At 47.8% G+C, this 22,097-nt stretch overlaps 1 protein-coding gene across 1 annotated transcript in view; it reads right to left on the reverse strand.

Annotated features, from left to right (window-relative positions):
- The window catches only part of KLHL22 (kelch like family member 22), a 39,636-nt gene extending 18,408 nt beyond the window's left edge, over positions 1–21,228 (reverse strand). The window contains exons 1-4 of the mRNA XM_072803588.1: positions 21,155–21,228; positions 14,948–15,213; positions 3,793–3,958; positions 488–1,206 (exon numbers count right to left, since the gene is read on the reverse strand). Of these exons, the coding sequence (XP_072659689.1) occupies positions 488–1,206; positions 3,793–3,958; positions 14,948–15,174 (1,112 nt within the window). The 5' untranslated portion in view covers positions 15,175–15,213; positions 21,155–21,228. The remainder of the gene's footprint in view (positions 1–487; positions 1,207–3,792; positions 3,959–14,947; positions 15,214–21,154) is intronic.
- Between the last annotated feature and the right edge of the window lie 869 nt (positions 21,229–22,097).

Below are 22,097 nucleotides of genomic sequence, written 5' to 3' on the forward strand. Positions count from 1 at the left end.
GGGAGGGAGGACAGGAAGCCATCCTCACCAGGGGCTTGTGGTTAAGAGAGCTGATGGGCAAATGGAGCCCGGGATGAGACATATCAAAGCTGGAGAGGGCAAGATGGAAGGAGCAGCTGCCTGCCCAGTGCTCCTGGCAACTAGGTCCCCTCCTTCTGAGGCGGAGCCCTGTGCCCAGCCACTCCAAGGCACAGTCACTCACAACCTATCTCCTCACCCACGGACAGCAGGGGTGACCTATGGTAAGTGGGTTTGAGAAGAGGAAAAGAGTGAAAGCAAGCATGCACAGTCTCCTCTTCCTTGCCTCATCACAGCCTGCACTCTCCAAATTAACCTCGACTTTAACCCCAACAAGCCACAAGATTAATTTAAAAGGCTAGTGCCTCAGCCCTCGCAGAGCCCACTCCACAAGCAGCCTCCTGAGCCCATGGCTCCCGCACCACAGGGTCACCCACAGCCCAAGTCTCAGCCAAGCACTCCCGCCTACCTCCAGCACCGGGACTCGGCACGGAAGCCCTGCACATTGTTGTCCCCTCCAATCAGGTACACAAAGTTGTTGAGCACCGCGATGCCCTGGTTGGACATGCGGGGGGCCAGGGAGGCGGTGAAGTGCTTCCACTCTCCCAGCAGGGGGTTCAGGTACTTGGCTTGGTCACTGAGGACAGTGGATGGCGTGGAGTGAATGCCCCCAAAGCCCACGACGCACTGGAAGTCCGACCGCAGCTCCGTCTGAGGGCCCTGCAGGCTGGGCTGCAGGCTCTCGTTGCGGTGGTACATGAGGGCATTGGCCACCGTGTCCCTCAGCGGGCTGGGGTCCAGCTTATCGTGCAGCCGCTGGAGGACCTCAGCTTCCATCAGGGGAAAACGTACTGTCTCAAGGAGCTTGGGGGGCTCGTGCAGTGAGATCTGGTCAGCCTGTACCTGCTCCAGGGTGTAATGGTAGAGCAGGGCACCCTCATATACCTCGGTCTCACAGGAGACCTCCAGGCGGTTACTGCTGAGGAGGGAGTAGACCTTCTCCAGGGGAAGCTGGCGGTACTTGTCAGTCCGTGAGAAGGCCACAAAGTTTTTGAGGATGTAGGTGTCCAGCTGCTCAGTCAGACGGCTCAAGTCAAATAGCTCCGCCAGCCGGTAAACATCAAGGATGTTCTCTTCATCCACCCAGGACATGAGGAAATCACAGCAGAAATGAATGATTTCCGGGATCTGTGAAGAGAACAAGCCCCGCTCAAGCCCAGGCTGGGAAGAATGTGTCTGGGTGAGGGAGCCTGAGGCTAACAGCAGACACACAGCTGTTGGCTACAGCAGGCCCCCCTCCACCACCCCTGTCCTTCCCTGGCACGGCTGCTTTCCCCCAACTGAAGAGGTGACTGGGGCTCACTGCAGACTGACTGGGTTTAAAACCAGGCTTCGAAGCGACCTGTGAGTCGCTTTTTTTAACTGCTCTGAGCCTCAGTTTCCTCCTCTGTAAGTGGAGAGGAATAAATTTGAAGATGAGACTGCACCCCAAAGTATCTGGCATGGAGTGGACCCTTTCAGATCAAAAGAAGTGAATCTTCAGAGAATCAGGAAGCAGCACAGTGGCCACATCAGCCACCCTGGTTTGGATGGCACCTGAGACCTGTGCCTGCCCCTCTGCAGGCTCTCTACAAGATATCCAGCTCTCTTCTCCTGCCACAACCCCCACAATTGCAGATTGAGCCAAAGCTGCAGGCCCAGGGATCCCACCCCAGGAGAAGGATCCTGAACCACCCACGAGCTAAGAACTGCCAGCAGGGTGTTTCAGATGCTCGCCCAGCACTCTTCCTGGCAACATCAGACAGTTCTTGAAAGGCTGGAAGCCATCCTGCCTGGGGAAAGGCCTGCATGACTCTGGCTAGCACAGGGGTTCCAGGTGACATTTGCCTTCTTCCAATTGTGCAGAAAAACCAGTGAGTTGGAAGAAGGGCAAGACAGAAGGGTGCCGAGGCGGGAGATGAGAAGTGAGCCCCGGGCTTAGAGGTTATCCCATGATTAGACAATCAGAGCATGGCAGGGTGAAGGAGGCAGAGAGGAGGGCTCTAGGGAAAGCTGCCCAGGCATTGCTAAGTTCTTTAGGAAAACAGGATTTTGAAAATGCACTAAAAATGAGAATGCCTCACTCATTACCAACAAATTAATCAGAACACACAGAGAATTCTGCTGGTGTGAGGCTTGTTAATAAACATTTAAAATCTCTTTATCTTTATTTTTTTCTCATTCCAAAGATACTCTATGCTTGCCAGGTCATAAGCTAGGAAGGACTGAATGGAAACCTGTAAAGTGCCAGGCATGCGTCTGTCTGCCCCACATGGAACGTCCCCATAGTGCTGTTAGGTCCTGAAAGTCTTGACTACCCATTTCTTCCTCGATAGGCACTTCTGCTTTGCCTCTTCTTCCTAAAATACTTCTGATCTGTCATGGGCCAGGACACTGAGGGCCAGGTTCTGGGTAGAAAGTGACAGCAAACAGTCCTCAGTGGGCATGACAAGCAGCTCCTGAAGAACTGCTTCGTGTCACTCTCTTCTTCCCATCCTCATTGTCACAGCAGTGGGCCCTCTGCTGGGGAAGCTCACAAGGAATCACCCCAGGCCTGCCCAGTGCAGGAACCCCATTAAAGGCTCAGAGAAATGAACCCTTGCTGGGGGTTACCCAGTGGTGACAGTCTTGCTGGGATTCAGATCCAGGTCCTGGGGACACCACAAACAGTCTACTGATCCTAAGCTAGTTCAAAGCACAGCACGTGGGGAGCATGTAATCAATGGCTACACAAACGTGACCATGATAGGGCCTATGGACTTGCAACTGGTAAGGAGGGGCTCCTTCATCCCATGCTATCCACACAATAGCCTCAGAAATATTAGCTAAAGTGCTCAGAAGCACTGTCTCAACTCCATCTACTCATTGCATATGGTGAGCCAACCCAACAAGCACAGGCCAAGGGCCTCCCACCTGCCCATTTGAGAGCGACAGTGCAGGGAACTGCTGGGGCTCTCCCATATAGTGTGGGACCTCCAGACACCCTTGAACAGGTTGGTTTTCCTGACATATTTTTTCTGGCCCCAAATGTGTTCTGACCTGAAAAAAGGTCAGGATAATGAATTCGGCATAGCATTTCATTTCCACTTTCAACAAATGTAAAATGAGAAGTCTCTCTAGTCAGGTGAGGCTATCTGACAACAGCTACTGAAAGCAAAAGGCACGTGCAGGCCCAGCCCTCATGTGGCTGCACCAGCACCACTGAGGTAATACAGCCTTCTAAAACGTAGGTCACACTGCCAAAGCCTCAGAAGACTTCCTGAGTTCTATAGAAGAACAAGCATCCAACATTCAATGACAAAAAAGAAAGTAGTTTCAAAGAGATGGATGAAGTCAAGTTGGGTGGATGAGCAGAAAGGACTTGGGAACTGTGGGAGAAGTTCAGCTTCATTAGACACTGGGGCATGCAGGACATCACACACCTGCCTCGGGGTCAGCCCACATGTTTATGTGCAGGATCTTCTCAGGGGCGGGGACACCCAGGCAGAAGGAAAGGAACCAGCAGAAGAGCAGAAAGCAAAAGCAGAGGAGCCTGCCTGGAGGCATTTGGAGCAGCTATGCTTCAGTGCCCAGGGTTGGCTAAGCCATGCACCACCCAAGAGCCTCTGCCACCTGCAATCTCCTTTGCCACCTGGTATCCTTGCCTGCTGATCCCCCTCATGCCACTACCTGGCAGACACCTGGGGATCACCTCCTGGGTTTGGGTTTGCCTTGCTCCAGCGAGGGCAGCCTCACCTGCAGCTGGCAGGCGGCAACCAGCGTCTCCTGGACATTGCTCAGGCTGAGCTCCAACTCGGAGGTATAAATGAAATGCAGGATTTGGCACATGGCATTATAGGACACACCGTGGATCAGGACCTCTTCCTGCTCCATCTCCTTCAGTCCCCCAGCAAACATTCCTCTGCAAAGTAAAAACACAAAACAGCATTGTTCTATCAATCTAAATCAATCATAAGGGCACCTGGATGTCTCAGTCTGTTAAACATTCAACTCTTGATCTCAGCTCAGGTCTTGATCTCAGGGTCATGGGTTTAAGCCCCATGTCGGGCAAATCTGTATCAATTAGGACACCAAAGTGAGAGGGAGCTGGGGGCAGGCTGACCCAGCAGTGATGTGCAACAGAACACTGGTGTGTGTTCTGAGAACTGAGTCTTGCCACGGAAGGTGCCCACAAGCTCCTGACCAAGTTTGGACAGCTATCCTAGAAATCACCATCTGTGTTTCATGTGTTGCAGGGTGTTGCACGTGAGCCTCTTGGAGTCAAGGACATCTGGCTTGTTCTCTGGTACATCCATCTATATGCTTCCTGGATCACAGCAGCAGCCCAGAGCATGTCAGGAATGAATAAATGGATGAATGAATAAATGAATGAAAGGAAAACATGTAACACAAGTCACTCCACTCCAAATATATTAACTGAGCTCCTAACTAAACGCCAAGTACCATTCAGAGTCAGAGGAGTAACAGTCAAGGGACGCCTGGGTGGCTCAGTGGTTGAGCGTCTGCCTTCAGCTCAGGGCCTGATCCCGGTGTCCCGGGATCACGTCCCGCATCAGGCTCCCTGCATGGAGCCTGCTTCTCCCTCTGCCTGTGTCTCTGCCTCTCTCTGTCACTCTTATGAATAAATAAATAAAATCTTAAAAAAAAGGAGTAACAGTCAAGTAAAGTGGTAAGATTCCTACTTATGTAGAGTGTGATGCTAGGAAGGAGGACAAGAACAAGGTACTTCTGAGTGAGGAAATGCTAGGAAAAAGCACAACAGGGCATCTAACCTAGGAGCACCCGGCTAGGAGAGGGGAGCAGCTGGAGAGTGATGAGGAGCAGGGACAGGCCGAGATGGAGGTGGGTGGCACCTCACCAGCCAGAGGAAGGCATTCCAGGTGGAGGAGACAGGAGCCCAAGTTCTGGGGCAGGGATGAGTTCAGTACCCAAGGCAGCCAGGCCAGTGCAAAGAGGAAGTGAGCAGGTGAGACAGGGCCACGTCTCTGCTTTCCCCAGGTCAAGACTGAGTCAGGATTGAAATCCAAGCATATTATGAAGCGCTGTTGGGGAATTTTACACAGGAGGCTGGTGTGAGCAGACTTTTCAGGCAAGAGGGTTCCTGCAGACCTGGGGAGGGCCTGGTGGCAGAAAGAACATGCTGAAGGACTGAATCTGGGAGAACACTGGAGGAACCAGGGCCCTTGGCTGGGTTAGCTGAGCTGACAGGGACTTGGGAGGAACAGGGTCAGAGAGTGAGGTCAGAGTCACCATCAGTGAGATACCTTGAGGCATCCCAGGTGAGCCAGTTAATAAGTTGTTCAGAGGGAAGAGGCTGGTTGTCAGGGGAGGCAGCAGGGCTGAAATATGACAGCCATGCATAGAGGACAACGTAGCTGTTTTTACATTTTATTTTTCCCTCCTCTGCTCTGCTCCAGGCCATCAGTTCAGTCCATGTACCTTATATTCTACATCACATCATAACAATGCATCTTGGAAATGGCTCCTTACTGGTACATGTAGGGCTGCCCCTCTTCTTGTAAAAACTATCATGGTTGATATAACCCGCTGCTATAATACACCTGGGTTTTGTTTTGTTTTTTTTTTTTCCTTAGAGATGAAGAGGGAGACTCCTAAGCAGGCTCCCTGCTCAGCACAAAGCTTGACGTGGGGCTTGATCTCACAACCGAGATCATGACCTGAGCCAAAATCAAGAGTCGGACACTCAACTGACCAAGGCACTCAGGCACCCCCACCTGGATTACTTCTAATCTCCCATTATTGCACCTGATAGAGGGCCTTACCACCATGACATTTTGCTTACGTGCCTGTCAGGATCATTCCTATGAAAACAACCGTTAGGACACAGGGTTTATATACATCTATACTTTGATAGTACTGCCTACATACTATCAATCTAAGGAGGAACCTTATAATGAATGAGAAGGTAATCTTATCAAATGTTTAAGTGTCATTTCTTCTTTTTTAGTAAGTTCTACACCCAATGTGGTCATGAATTCAATAACCCCAAGATCAAGAGTCCCATGCTCTTCCAACTGAGCCAACCAGGTGCCCTTTAAAGTGCCATTTCTATATTCTTTTTCGAACAGTCCAGATTCTTGGTCCATTTTCTCTTAGACTCTCTCTTGTCACTTTGAAGAAATCTGCCCTTTTGTGGATGAGTTGAAATTTTCTTCCTACCTCAGATCTTTTGATTTTACAATGCTTTCTGCCATGTACAATTTTGTCTGTTTTGAATACAAATTTCTCATTTTCATGCCTGCGAGTTTTATGACAAACTTAGACATTTTCCCCCCCTCTGAGGTAACATTAAAAAATATTTCTCTCAGTGGCTCAGTCAGTTGAGCACTGGACTCTTGGTTTTGGCTCAGGTCATGATCTTGGGGTTGTGAGATGGAGCTCCAGGTCAGAGTCTAGTATGAAGCGTGCTTAGGATTCTCTCTCCCCTTTTCCCTCTCTATGCCCTTCCCCCCAGCCTGCTCACATGCGTGTGTGCATGCTCTCTCAAATAAATACATAAATCTTTTTTTAAGATTTATTTACTTATTTATTTATGATAGACGTAGAGAGAGAGAGGCAGAGACACAAGAGGAGGGAGAAGCTGGCTCCATGCCAGGAGCCGATGTGGGACTCAATCTCGGGATTCCAGGATCGCGCCCTGGGCCAAAGGCAGGCGCTAAACTGCTGAGCCACCCAGGGATCCCCAATAAATACATAAATCTTAAAAAAAGATTTCCCCACGCTTTCCTCTATATATTTTTGGTTTACTTTTCACAATTAAAATTGCTAATGCAGGGTGCCTGGCTGGCTCAGTTGGTAGAACACAGGACTCAATCTCAGAGTCCTGAGTTCAAGCCCCACATTGGGCGTGGAGCCTACTTAAAAAAAAAAAAAAAAAAAAAAAAAGAATGTTAATCCACTTGAGGTGTAACTCTCTTCAGTCATCCTGAATCCAGGTTCATATGACACCAGTTGCCTCCATCATGCTGCTTAATTAAGTTTGACCCCCACAAGATCAAAGTCTTACATGTGAGGTGCACTGGTGGGGAACTCCGTGCCCTGGCCCCCAAGACTGGCTCTCTGGGTCTGTCTCCAAAAAAGGTTAGTGATGACACTACCAAGGCAACCAGTGATTGGAAGGGTCTTAGGATTATAGTGAAACTGACCATTCAGAACAGAAAGGCCCTGGGGTACCTGAGTAGCTCAGTTGGTTAAGCGTCCAGGTCTTGATCTCAGGGTTGTGAGTTTGAGCTCCACGCTGAGCATGGAGCCTACTCAAAATTTATTTTTATTTATTTTTTTTTTTAATTTTTTATTTATTTATGATAGTCACAGAGAGAGAGAGAGAGGCAGAGACACAGGCAGAGGGAGAAGCAGGCTCCATGCACCGGGAGCCTGACGTGGGACTCGATCCCGGGTCTCCAGGATCGCGCCCTGGGCCAAAGGCAGGCGCTAAACCACTGCGCCACCCAGGGATCCCCCTACTCAAAATTTAAAACAAGTAAACATAGAACAGACAGGCCCAGACTGAAGTGGTACCTTTTGCCTCTGTCTTGATTACCAAACCCCTGGAGGAACCACCCAGAGACAGAAAGGAGAAAAACATTAAGCACAGTGGAACTATCACTTTTGATGAGAGTATCAACATTGCCTGGCAGATTAGATAGGGTTCTTTAGCCAGAGAACTCACTCTCTGGAACCATTAAAGAGATCCTGGGAATTGTCCAGTCTGTGGCTTGCAATGCTGATGGCTACCACCCTCATGACATCATGGATGTCAACAGCGGTATAGTGTAATATCCAGCTAGTTAAGAACTACATAGGAAAACGCTTCAATAAAGGATCATTTGACAAAAAACAAAACAAAACAAAACAAAAAAAACCCAAAAATTTGTTCCACCTGAAATTTGTTTTGGACAACATGTGAGGCAAGGAGAAATTTTGTGTTTTTCAAGAGAGCCACCCATCAGCACCTTCCCCTACTTGGAATGCCATCTTTATCCCAAAGTTCCTGGCAGGCTAGTGTCTATGTTTAAAACCACTACCTTCCCAATAATCTTCCCACATCTCAGGCACCAGGAGCAATTTGGATTACTATAGTTCCATAACACATATTACCATAGGATAGGGCCAGTCTCCCTTCACTACCTTCTCAGCAATTTCCTGGCCTTTGCTTGTTTTGGAAAATTTGGACTTTAGAATCAGTTTGTGAAATCCCTCCACCCCCCATAAAGTCTCTTGGTATTTTTATTGGGAATGTATCACACATATAGACTGATGTAGAGAGAACCAGCATCTCTGTGATGGACACAATGGGCTCTTCTATCTCACAAGCCAGCGTCTGGGTCTCTTTAGAGGTCTATTTAGTCCACACACACCCTCTCAGGGCTTTCCTGTGCTCTGTGGTACTTTGACTCATTCTTTGGGGTGTCCATGTAACATGTGGACCTTGACTGGATCCTGAATGGAGAGGGGAGGAAGGAGATAGAAGATATTTTGGGGACAATTAGGAAAATCTGAATATGAACTCAATATCAGATAGAATTGTAGAATGACTATAAATGTTCTTAGATATATTAGAAAAAGTTTTTTTCTTGGAAGTGCAATGAACTATTTCCAGAAAAACTTTTATATCCACAAGTTACTCCTAAGCGAATATACAAAATGCTAACCGAAAAAAAAAAAAAAAATGCTAACCGATGAATCTTAAAAAAAAAAAAAAAAACAACAAAAAAAAGGCTGATCTTTCAGCTTTTCTACAGGATTGACATCTTTCAAAATAAGAGCTAGGGAGAGAAAAGAGAAAAAAAGATCAAAAGAAAAATAAAATATATATCTACTCCTTTTCTTTTTGTTGTTTTTAACCAAAAATGGATGCTTAATTCTTTATCATAGTCTTAACTACTTTTCTGTAACACTGGAATTATGAGCAAATAAAAACTTCAAGGGGAAGAAACTTTTAAAATGATGTCCAGGGGAGTCTGAGTGGTGTAGCCAGTTAAGCATCCAACTCTTGGTTTCAGCTCAGGTAATGATCTCAGGGTCATGAGATCAACCCCCACATTGGGGTCTCTGCTCAGCATGGAGTCAGCTTGAGATTCTCTCTCCCTCTCCCCCTCCTGTTCCTGCATGTGCATGCAATCTCCCTCTAAAATAAAGAAGTAAATCTTAAAAAATAAATAAAATAAAATTATGTCCATACCTCATACCTATTAGGATGGCCACTACCAAAAAAACTAGAAAGTAACATGTGTTGGTGAGAATACAAAGATAATGGAACCCTTGTGCATTGCTGGTGGGAATGTAAAATGGTGGCAGTTACTGTGGAAAACAGTATGGACATTCTTCAATTCTTTTTTTTTTTTTTTTTTTTTAAGATTTTATTTATTTATTCATGAGAGACACAGAGAGAGAGAGAGAGGCAAAGAGACATAGGCAGAGGGAGAAGCAGGCTCCATGCAGGGAACCCGATGTGGAACTCAATCCTGGGATTCCAGGATCATGCCCTGGGCTGAAGACAGGCACTAAATGGCTGAGCCTCCCAGGGATCTCCTCCTCAATTCAACACAGAATTAACATATGACATAGCAATTCCACTTCTGGGTACATACCCAAAATAACTCAAAGCAGGGTCTCAAGAAAATATTTGTACATCCATGTTCACAGCATTATTCACAATAGTCAAGAAGCAGAAATAACCCAAGTCTCCATCCGTAAATATATGGATTAACAAAATGTGGTCTATTCACACAATGGGATATTGTTCAACCTTAAAGAGGAAAGAAACTCTAACACATGCTACAACATGGATGAACCTTGAGGACATTATGCTAAGTGAAATAAACCAGTCACAAAAGGACAAACATATATGATTTCACTTATAAAAGGTTCCTAGTGTAGTCAAATTCTAGAAACAGAAAGTGAAATGGCGGTTACCGGGGCTGGAAGTAGGGGTGTAGGGAGCTGTTTACTGGGTGCAGTTTCAGTTTTGCAAGATGAGAAAGTTCTGGAGCTCTCTTCCACAACAGTATGAATACACTTAACACTACTCAGCTGTACACTTAAAAACAGTTAAGTTGGTAAATCTTTTTTTTTTTTTTAAGATTTTGTATTTATTTATTTATGAGAGACACAGAGAGAGAGAGAGAGGCAGAGGCAGAGGGAGAAGCAGGCTCCATGCAGGGAGCCCCATGTGGGACTTGATCCCAAAACCACAGGATCACACCCTGAGTTGAAGGCAGATGCTCAACTACTGAGCCACCCAGGCGTCCCAAGTTGGTAAATCTTATCATATGTTTAAAATCACAGCAGGCCACCAACAAAGTGGAGGGCATGAACAGCACAGAACATTGCAAAATGAGGGTCATCTCTATTACTAGGATACCATAACCAGATGTCCAGTAGCACCCTCTGATGTGCAGTGGGGAACGTCAGCTTGTTCAGGCCCCCAGTCCCCAATCCAAATCCTGGAGGCCAAGTATGTTTCAAAATTCAAATGGTTTCAACTGGAAAAACACAGCACAGCACCCATGCCATGTACGATATCACACCCCTGCAAGGTCTGGGTCAATACCTCACAACCAAACTCCTTAGTATTTTCAAAGCAAAATATAAAAGACATATACTAAGGAGGATAAAAATAGGGGTACTTGAATGGCTCAGTCGGTTAAGCATCTGCCTTCAGCTCAGGTCATGGCCCTGGAGTCCCAAGATCGAACCCCATATTGAGCTCCCTGCTCAGCAAGGGTCTACTTCTCCCTCTGCCCTCACCCTACTCATGCTCTCTCTCTTAAATAAAATATTTTAAAAAGTAAAGGAAAATAAAGTAAGCCTCACATCAGTTTAGGGCAGGTTTTATAGTTTAATGGATTTGTACCAAAATTTAAAAAACAAAAACTCATGGAAAAAATGGCAATGTGGGAGAACCCAGCTTTCCCCATCCCCCAACAAAATTAATGACTAGAAGCTACTAACAAAAACAGCTCTAGGAGACCCCCTGAATACACTCATGAAGTTTTAGCAACACAGTAAACAAACAAACAAAAAACAAAACAACTTTCAAATTTCAGAGCTTAAGGGTTTCAGAATTATGGACCAGTATTTGCAAAAAAAAAAAAAAAAAAAAAAACAGTGTATGAATGAAGAGGAACTTAGGAATCCAGTTACTATGGGGTGGGCAGGTGAGGTAGGGAGATGATGTGGGAGGGCAGGGGTAAAGTGGTGCTTTCTTTCTTTCTTTCTTTCTTTCTTTCTTTCTTTCTTTCTTTTTTTTTAAGATTTTTTTATTTATTTGAGAGACAGAGCATGAGTTGGGAGAAGAGGGAGAGGAAGAAGCAGGCTCCACACTGAGTCAGGAGCCCTTTGGGGCTCAATCACAGGACCCTGGGATCATGACCTGAGCCAAGAGCAGACACTTAACTCATGGAGCCACCTAGTTGCCCCTAAAGTGGTGCTTTCAACTTTTTTTCACCTATTGAAAAGGTATTTTAGCTGCAGGAATGGATGCTGAGATCTGTGGAGGGCTACAGGCAAGGTCTCCTTTGAGTGAGTCACATTTTAAGAAAGATTGTTAGGGATCCCTGGGTGGCTCAGCAGTTAAGCACCTGCCTTCTGCCCAGGGAGTGATCCTGGAGTCCTGGGATTGAGACCCATGTCAGGCTCCCTGCATGGAACCTGCTTCTCCCTCTGCCTGTGTCTCTGCCTCTCTCTCTCTCCGTGTCTCTCATAAATTAAAAAAACAAAACAAAACAAAAAACTGTTAAGAAAGATTGTCTAACATGGAATAAAGCCCCTCTGAGCTAAGGTCTGCTGCTCTGCAGTACAATAGGGACAGGGACGGTGGTGCTGTGGAGTGGAGCTCTATACCAAGGTCTCGCTGAAGACTTTACACTGTCATTCACAAACGAGTTTAGTTTTTTTGTGTGTTGCCTATCTGTCCAATGTGGATACCAATGTTATGTAACTCTCTTTAAACCCAGGGCCGCCTGAATGGCTCAATCAGTTAAGCATCTGACTCTTGATTTCAGCTCAGGTCATGTTCTCAGGGTTGTGGGATCAGCACCCATCAGGGTGCTCAGCGCAGTCTGCTTGTCCCTCTCCCTCTGCTCATCCCCTTGCTTGTGCTTTCTCTCTCTCTCTCTTTCAATAAATAAAAAAAAATCTTTTAAAAAAATGTGGAGTCTTCCTTTCTCTACTCTGAAAAAGTTTAAATAGCAATAGAGTCTGTACATAAAACGTACAACTCCACAGGACTTGTATGGGCTTCGTGTTTTTGTGGAGAATATAATTTTCTCTTTTACTTCGAGTCAAGTTCTGTCAACATGTACTTTCTACAAAATCATCAATTTTATCCAAATTTTCAAAATCACAGGCATTAAGCTGAATATAGTTGACTACCTAATAATTCACAGTATGAAAATGGAGGGAGGGATGTAAGACCCAGGGAGGCCCCATCTAGGACTGAACAGAATAGAACCTGATATATGGGGTAGAGAGCCAGGAACCAGCATAAGAGAAGTAGACAGGCAAAGCAGGAGAAGGCCACAGGAGCCCAAAGTATGAAACACACCTATTACCACAAGCCAAACAAACAAGACCCAAGATGAACAGTTTAGTCAATCCCCAAACCTTGCAGAGATTGCATACCAAAGGAGGGTTCCTGCAGGGGGTAGCTCCCATAACAAGAGCGATCCACAGAGCCTTCCAGCTCTTTGCAGTCTAAGGGGTCAGCAGCCTCCTTCAGGGAGGAGCTAGAGGCTGGGAAAAGGTACAGGACAACTAGAAAGAGCTTCCCAGTGGAAGAGGCTGAGCCTGGGAGAGAACAGGGCAGGGCAGGAAAAGCAGAGAAGGAAAAGCAGCACTACTGAGTAACTGCAAAAGCAGATGCAAGGAAGCCTGGCTATGTCTGCCCTAGGCCACCACTCGTCATGCTCTCTATAAAGTCCTTCTGGAGAACAGGAGACACTTATGAAGAAATATTTCACTCAGTAGTTCCTAAAATCAAAAAATGAGAACTGGAGTGCCTGATTGGCTCAGTCAGTGGAGTATGTGACTTTTGATCTCAGGGTCATGAGTTCAAGCCTCACATTGGGAATAGAGATTACTTTAAAAACAAACAGGGGCACCTGGTGGCTCAGTCAGTTAAGTGTCCAACTCTTAGTTTTGGCTCAGGTCATGATCTCGGGGTCATGGGATGGAGCCTCATGTCAGGCTCTGCACTGAGCGTGGAGTTTGCTTCAGATTCACTTTCCCTCTCCCTCTGCTCCTCCCCACCCACCCCACCCACTGCACACTACTTTTCTCTCTCAAATAAATAAATCTTTAAAAATAAATCTTTAAAAATAAAAAACAAAAAACTGAGAACTCTAACCAATACTGGAAGATGAAACAATGAAACAGAATCAGACCTGGAATGAGACCTAGGCCTCATCCCTGAGCCTCCTCTCACTAGGATACAATGAGGGTAGTGGCACCAATTCTTTCTAATGTGCCAATGGCCACAATGTGGTCATGAAAGAGGCCATGAGAAACCCTAAGGGACAAAGAATCCATGGGGGAAGGTCAGAGGCTTAGGCCCTCAAAGTAAGATGTGGGGTGCCTGGGTGGTTTAGTCAGCTGAACGTCTGACTTCAGCAAGTCCTGATCTTGGGCCACCTCAGGCTCCACACTCAGTAGGGAGCCTACTTGTCCCTCTTCCCCCTCCTCCCACTCATGCGCTGGTATGTACACTATCTCTCTCTCTCAAACATGCAATCTTTTAAAAAAGAAAAAAAAGATGGGAAGGTATGGGTCAGAAGGTAGATGGCCAGGGAAGGGGCACAAAAGGCACAACTTGGGATCCCTGGGTGGCTCAGCAGTCTAGCGCCGCCTTCAGCCCAGGGCGTGATCCTGGAAACAGGGGATCGAGTCCCACGTTGGGCTCCCTGCATGGAGCCTGCTTCTCCCCCTGCCTGTGTCTCTGCCTCTCTCTCTCTCTCTCTTTCTCTCTGTCTCTGTCTCTCATGAATAAATAATAAAATAAAATCTTAAAAAAAAAAAAAGGCACAACTTCACATATCACACAGCTGTGTGGACAATGTGTGTATGGGACTGACCACTTGGCCTTGACCTCAGCACCAAGGGCAAGAAGCCTGTTGACCAGGGCTCATGTGGGCTTCTAGCCAGCATTATGAGAACACCACTGGAGGCAAGGGGCACTGAAAGACAAAGGCACAAATTGCCAATATCTTAAAAAGGGCACTGTAAAAAAAAAAAAAAAAAAAAAGGGGCACTGTATGTGTCTTTGTGTGTGAAGAGAAACCAAATATGGCAAAATACTAACAACTGGTATTCAGGTGTTTGTAATATTATTCTTTCAACTCTTCCACAGATTAGAAAATTTTCAAAATGAAATGCTGGGGAAACCAGAGTATATAGAAAATCTGTTTTATATCAAGATATAGAAATTACATTTCATAAAATGCAATAGGACAAGTAGAGTCAAACATGCTGTCTTTTAAAACACAGGAAAAGGCGGGGGGTGGAGGGTGGGGAGCCTGGCTGGCTCAGTCAGAAGAGCATGCCACTCTTGATCACAAGGTTGTGAATTCTAGCCCCATGCTGGCTAGAGATTACTTAAAAATAAATAATTAAACTTTAAAAAAAAAAAGAAAAGAAAAGAAAAGAAAAGAAAAAAGAGAACATGCCCCAGAGACAGAAGAACTGAAAGAAAAAGAAGACCCCTCTGTCCCACTCACTGTAACAAGCAGTCCGAGAAGCTTGGGGTGAGCAGGGGACTTGGCAGCTTGACTGGTCCCTCCCACCTGGTCACTGTGGGTACCAACACAAATACCTAGCGGAGCCAGGATTACCTGTGTTACTTTACTTGTGAGAACATATGGAGATAACTCACCTGAAATAATCGCAGGATGCAGCCAATAGGATTCGATGGGCCTCAATGTGTCTCCCCTCCACCACCAGGACAACATCAAAGAGGATGCCACTGTCCCGGAGAGCCAGCAGCCCCCGGAGCAAGGCCTGGGAGTGCTGTGCACTCCGGTAGGTGTTGTTGACACAATGCGGGTGTGAGGGCTGCACAGGCAACTTGCACAGCTGGGTGAACTCCTGCTCCTCCGCCATCCTGACCACCACACCAGACCTCACAACTGCGGCTGTCAGCTGGCAAGACAGAGGGGACAGGGAATAAGCCAGGGTGGCAATACCAAATAGTGCACAGATTGGTCCATGGCACTTTTGTTCCTCTCACCAGTTTGCCTGTGCTTTCCCTGTGGCCTTAAACCCTCGAATTTCCTCTCCCCTCCCACTGCTTCTCCAAACTTGGGGGCTCCTTTCCTGATGACCTGTGTCCCTTCATCTCTAAGATTCTTCATTAAATGTTATCTCCTTCAGCATCTCTGGGAAACAGAAGGATTCTGGAGACTGATCTCGGTTGCGGCCCTGGCCCTACCATGGACTCACCACAGGACCAACATGACTCTCAGGTTCCTCAAATGAAAAAGGGGAAATAGGGATCCCTGGGTGGCGCAGCGGTTTGGCGCCTGCCTTTGGCCCAGGGCGCGATCCTGGAGACCCAGGATCGAATCCCACATCAGGCTCCCGGTGCATGGAGCCTGCTTCTCCCTCTGCCTGTGTCTCTGCCTCTCTCTCTCTCTCTCTGTGACTATCATAAATAAATAAAAATTAAAAAAAAAAAAAAATTTAATTTGTAAAAAAAAAAAAAAAAAGAAAAAGGGGAAATAAATTACCCTGCTGTTGGGGAAATCTAAAATTGGTAAATGATGAATATAAAGCACCAGCACAGAACCGGTTCTGAAGAACTCTTCCTCTCTCCCATTGAGAAAGAACAAAACTGGAGTGCCTGGCTGGCTCAGACAGGAGAGCATGTGACTCCTCATGTCTGGGTTGTGAGTTTGAGCCCCATGCTGGAAGTAGAGTTTACTTTAAAAAGAGAGAGAGACAGAAAGAATAAAATTGGGTTCCCTCACGTAGGAATGGATGCATAAAAATGACAACAGACCTGAATGGTGGCCAGGAGACCCAGGAGAGGGTCCAGGACCTGTCTTCTTTTGCCAAGATTCAAACACAGTAACTTCAACTAGAGCTGCTGCATTCAAGATCACCTGCAGCAGGTTTTTATTTCAAGGTTACTTTGTAATAATTGAATATGTTCAAAACATGCACAAGGATTTGAGTTGAAGCCTCAGAAACCCAATCAATAAAACAAACCTTTGGCTGTACATTCTGAGTCAGGGGGCAAGCAGTCCTGCACTGTGCTCTGGGGCTAAGCTAAGCACTCTCTAGCCACAGCACTGCCATCCAGCCAGCAGGTGGGAACCCAGGTGAACATCTATCTACCTTCCCCACCTATGGCCATTCCACTATCCCCTCCCTTAAATTAGTTTTTTCTCTAATTCCTTGTACTGTATCTTTAAGAGAAAAAAAATGAAAGGAGCACTTAGCTGACTCACTTGGTAGAGCACAGGACTCAATCTCAGGCTTGTGAGTTCAAGCCCCATGCTGAGAGTGGAGCCTACTTAAGATTTAAAGAGAGAGAGAGACAGACAGACAGACAGATATTCTACTATAAAACTTGCCAGGTGAGCACCTGGGTGGCTCAGAGAGAGAAGCATCGGCCTTTGGCTCAGGTCATGATCTCAGGTCCCTGCTTAGTAGGGAGTCTGATTCTCCTTCTCCCTCTGCTTCACCCTCTGCTCATTCTCTCTCTCATGCTTCTCTTGTCTCTCTCTGTTTCAAATGAATAAATAAAATATTTAATTTATTTATTCATGAGAAACATAGAGGCAGAGACATAGGCAGAGGGAGAAGCAGGCTCCATGAAGGGAGCCCGATGTGGGACTTGATCCTGGGACTCCAGGATCACGCCATGGGCCGAAGGCAGGCGCCAAACCACTGAGCCACCGAGGGATCCCCCCACATCCAACTCTTGATCTCAGCTCAGGTCTTGATCTCATGGACAAGAGTTCAAGCCCCGAACTGGGCTCCACACTGGGCATGGAGTATACTTAAAGAAAAAGACAAAAAAACCTTTGCAAAAAGAGACCTCTGTCCTCACTACTAGACTCAGGAGCACTAGCACCATCCAACATATTCTACATCCCTCTGTGGCCCCTCAGGGTGCTTCCTGGATTTGGGACCTTCACCATCTACCCACTGCTTCCTCTATACCCTGGACTGGCTCACACACAGACATCCAGGGCCAAAGGATATCCCCCACTAACCCCATCTCTTGAAACTTGAAACTCTGCCCCATGGCAATATGCCATCTTTTCTGATCCCTTCCCGTCAGTCAACACACTCTGCCCCAGCCCACCCCTCTTCCCCAGGAATCTACCCTATATTCCCAGATGCACCTCTAGCTCGATGCCTAATCCAGTTAGCAGCCCTCCCTACTGGTCTAGTTTACTTACTAGTTTTCATACAGCCACAATTTCCATGTCAGAAACCTCATGGTTTCAATGATCTCTTTTCCTTTTTATATCTGTGTCCTATCAGACCCTCCAGCTTTGTTCTGTTTTTTTTGTTTTGTTTTTTTTTTTTTTTTACTTATTTATTCATGAGAGACAGAGAGAGAGAAGCAGAGACATAGGCAGAGGGAGAAGCAGGCTCCCTGCAAAGAGCCTTATGCGGAACTCGATCCCAGAATCCTGGGATCACAACCTGAGTCAAAGGCAGACACTCAACCACTGAGCCACCCAGGTGCCGCTTAGGTCCTCCAGTTCTGATTCCTTCTCTCCCATCTCAGATGCCCATCCAGTTATTCCTCTATGGCCACCGCCCTGGGTCAGACCACAGCACTGGCTACCAACTGGTTTCCTTCCTTGTGTCCCATCCTCCCCAGCTCCCCTGTTTAGGCTGCAGGAGGTCCCCATATGCCCAGTGAGTATCCCACCTGGCTTCTCAAGTACTGGCTCTCTACTGCCTTCTACATAGGTCTGTGATCTGGCCCTTAGACCATAAGGGACACCTGTCATCCTCTAAACCATCAGACTCCTACCTAGACCTGTCTTTAAAACCCCATATTGGTCAAGGTCTAGCTTGATGACTTCTCCCTCTGTCATTGTATCAAGAACATGACAGGCATGCTCCATCATTGAAGCTTTTCTATCTACCCACCAGCTACGGCTTTATCTCCTCCACATTGCAAAACTCCATGGCCGTTTGTACACTTGTAACCAAATGACTCTGAGCATTTAGCTCATTATCTCCAAGTCTCAGCTTCCTCCTCACTACTGTGACCACCAGGGAGTCAAGAAGACCTCTTTCTCTAAGGCTGGCAGCAGGGACTGACTGTTCCAACAGACATCCATCTTCAGTGGGTCCCCACTGCACATTAGCATTTCTGTCCCTTTGGGAAGGGATCCATGGCAGCTACATTTATTACAAATACAGAATACAGTAGGAGAAGACTGCCTCCTTGGGTAAGCAAAGCATATTTATCAAGCACAATTTAAGGAACTAAGGTAGGTCTCGAGGGCCACGTGAAGAAAATGAACCAATTCCCTGCTCTGAAGGAGCATAGCTTGGAGTGCAACACATTCAAGACCATGCATCACAGCCTTGTTCATAAGGCAAGCATTGGCCATGACCAAAAATGTCCATCCTCAGAGGACTGGACTCTGCAGCAAAGTAAGCCAACAAGAGTACTAGACAACAGTTAAAATGGGGAAACTAGAACTCAAGCTATAGTCATCAACATGGAGAAAACTCAAAGCCATGGGGGGGGGGGAGCACACTAAAGAATATATGTGGTACACAAAGTTTGAAATCATGCCATCCACTTTTGTTTTTAGACAGGTGTTACAATATAACAGAGCATAGACACATTAAAGAACTTCAGGATCATGATTTTTCTCCAGGAAGGAAAAAGATAATGTTTTATTCCTTTAAAACAAACAAACAAACAAAAACAAAGACAAAACATTAGGATCCAATAAGACTAACTTTCCTGTTAGTATGAAATATTTAAAAAATAAACCCTCAAACTTATCTTTTAATATGTTCACATTCAAATTCAAAAGGCGCAGAAAGGCACTGAGACTTAAATTTTCCTCCCACTTAGACCCCAATCAGATCCTCTCCCAGAAGAAAACTACTATTCGACCTTCCCTGTCAGAGGGCATCTATAGATTCAAAGGTAAATCTGTAAATCTACACCAGTTCCCCCCTTCCTTAACTTTTGCATATGAAAACTTAATATCCCTCCCACAGTCCATTGTATCCATAACCACATGTTATTTAACCAATCCTTTCAGACAGACATCAGGGTTTCCTCCAATTGTTTGCCTTAGCAGTTACAGACTGAAAGTCATTTATGTGGCTATGCCACATATACAGCAGTTATCTGAGGAAAATTTTCTAGATACAGAACTGCTGGCCCATGTTAATTTTAATGTATATTTGTCATTTGAATGCATATTGCCAAACTGCCCTCCATAGAGATTGTACTAATTTATTCTTCCACCAGCAAAGTATGAGAACCTGGTTCCAACCACTGTCTAGCTGACCAATACCATTTCTTTTTCTTTATTTTTTTTTAAGATTTTATTTATTTATTCATGAGAGACACAAAGAGAGGCACAGACACAGGCATTGGGAGAATCAGGCTCTATGCAGGAAACATGACTCGGGACTCGATCCCGGGTCTCCCGGATCAGGCCCTGGACTGCAGGCGGCGCTAAACCGCTGCGCCACCGGAGCTGCCCATGACATTTCTTTTTCACTCTTTGCTGACTTAGATGAAAAACAGCATTTCATAGTGCAACTATGTTTCGGTAATTGACAAAAATTTAAAAAATTAAAAATTAAGTCAAATGCAACACTTCTTTTAAATACCTTTCCCTGCCTATTTTGCTGAAATAAAGGACGCTCTTGGGAGCTCACTCGGTGACATCTTCTGTCTCCTATTCATTTTACAGGGATTACTCTATTACGAGGTCCTTCCCTAGATTAAGTTCCCTCCCGCTCCGTACATTTCTGATTCAACTCGTCACAAGGAAGGCCCCTCCGTTCCATGTTGTTCAAAGCTTTTGAAGGCCGCAGGAAGGAAGCTTTATGTCCCAAGCAGGTACAAACTGAAGAACGTAAAATAATTTTTTATGAACTCATGGGTGACAGAATCAAAAGTATTTTTTAATTTTCAACTTAATACCATTTACTGGGCAGGCACCCCTCAGTCCTCTGAAGCGCCCCAAAAGTGTCCGCCCTCAACAAACCCCAATCCTTGGCAGCATGAAGCGAGGTACTGCAACAAAAGGAAGAGAGACTGTTGGGAAGAGGAGAGGACGGAGTAGGTACTGATTTCCAGAATGGGGAGCCATCATTGGGGTGCCAACTCGGATGCGCTCTGGAATGAGTCTTCCAGAAAGCTGAGTTGGGGCATCGGGCGCGCCAAACCTGCCGCCCAGGCCCGGCCCCACAGAGGCCCGACGCGAAAAGGACTCCAGGCATAAGGTGATGGCGACCAGGCGACCGACCGGCGGCGACTCCGCGACTCCGGGCCGCCCAGGACTGCAAGGAGAACCCGCGCCCGACGCCCGGGGACGCGGAAATTCTGCAATGACATCGCGATCTCCGGCTTCTCTCTGGAAACCGCGCAGGTGGCGAGGTTGGACCCTCTCAGCGGCAGCCTGCGGGCTGCTGAGGAAACTGAGGCTGGCAGGCGAGGTCCAAGGTCACGCCAGGTGGTGGCAGCCAGGCCCCGCCCCACTCGCCTGTTGCAGGACCCGCCCGCGCACAGCACCGAGGGTCGCGGCTGGGAAGGCCGCGCTGAGACAGACCCGCCGCGGGCGACAGGCCGGCCCAGGGCCTCGAGGCCCGCAGGCCCCGCAGCCGCGGGGAGGCCCAGCATCTCGGCGAGCGCCAGCTCCCCGCCCCGCTGCACCCGGGGGTCCCGCCCGCCGCGCCCCCGCCACGTCAGGCCGCGGGCTCGCCTCAGGCTGCCACTCCCGCGCCCGCGGCCCGCGCCCGCCCCTGCGTCCTCGCGCCCCTCGAGCTGCTCGCCCGGGCTCGGCTGCCGCCCGCCGCCCGCCCCCCGTGCTCCCCGCCGCCCGACCCGCTCGGCCCGCGCCTCGCAGCTCACCTGGTGCCGCCGCAAGCCGAGGCCGCACTCGCCGGAGGCGGGAGCGGGGCGGGCGGGCGGCCGCGGGGCGGGGCCTTGGCGAGTCACGTGGCCGCGCCGCGCAGGCGCCGGGCGGGGGCGGAAGGAGGCGGGGGGCGGGGGCGCCTCGCTGGGGGACTGGAGCGGGGGGCGCCGCCCCGGGCGACTCTTCCGCGGATGCGGCTCTGGCCTCGGCCCAGCCCAGGAGAGCTGCGGCCGCCGGGGTGACCGTGCGCCTCTGCACCGGGCATAGTTCTGGCACCTGGCGGGGCTGAACGAATGAATGAGTGAATAAATGAAGCGATGCCTTTTGGGAAGGGTCGCGCCCTGTAAACCTGTTTCCTCCTTCTTTCTCTCGTTTCCTCCCTCCCAAATTCCCTCCCTCACTCATCCCTTCCATCCACTTCCTTCATTTCTTTCCTCCTCATTACCGCTCGCTCACTCATTCTCTCATTCATTCCCTCACTCACTCGTTCCCGCCCTCCCTCGCGATCCCTTTAGCTCCCGGAGCCTCTGCTGATCGCCTGCCCTCTGCTGGGTGTTGGGGAGAAGAGATTGGACCCTGCCAGCGTGAACGGGTATTCCTGTTTACCGAGACTCTGGAATAAATCCAATTCCCATTCCCAAAGGCTGGACCCAGCAGTCCGCCGGGAGGCTCTTAGCATTCATTTTTCTACGCCTCACCTGCAAGAGGATCTTGTCCTCCGAGGCTCACCTGTAATTGCCGTGTCCAGAGGTTCCAGCCAGCAGAGCCTCCTGGTAGATAAAAATCGGGATGTCCTATACTGATGTTTATGGGGCGTTACGGGGGGGTGGGGGGGCTGTGGGGGAAAGATGTGACTAGGGATGGCTCGTGGTTAAAAGGGGGTACAGGAAAGGAAGAAAGTAAATGAAAGAGAAGCACTGGGGCAGCCCCGGTGGCTCT

The sequence above is a fragment of the Canis lupus genome, chromosome 27, assembly GCF_048164855.1.
Source record: "Canis lupus baileyi chromosome 27, mCanLup2.hap1, whole genome shotgun sequence".
In the NCBI taxonomy this organism is placed as follows: domain Eukaryota; kingdom Metazoa; phylum Chordata; class Mammalia; order Carnivora; family Canidae; genus Canis; species Canis lupus.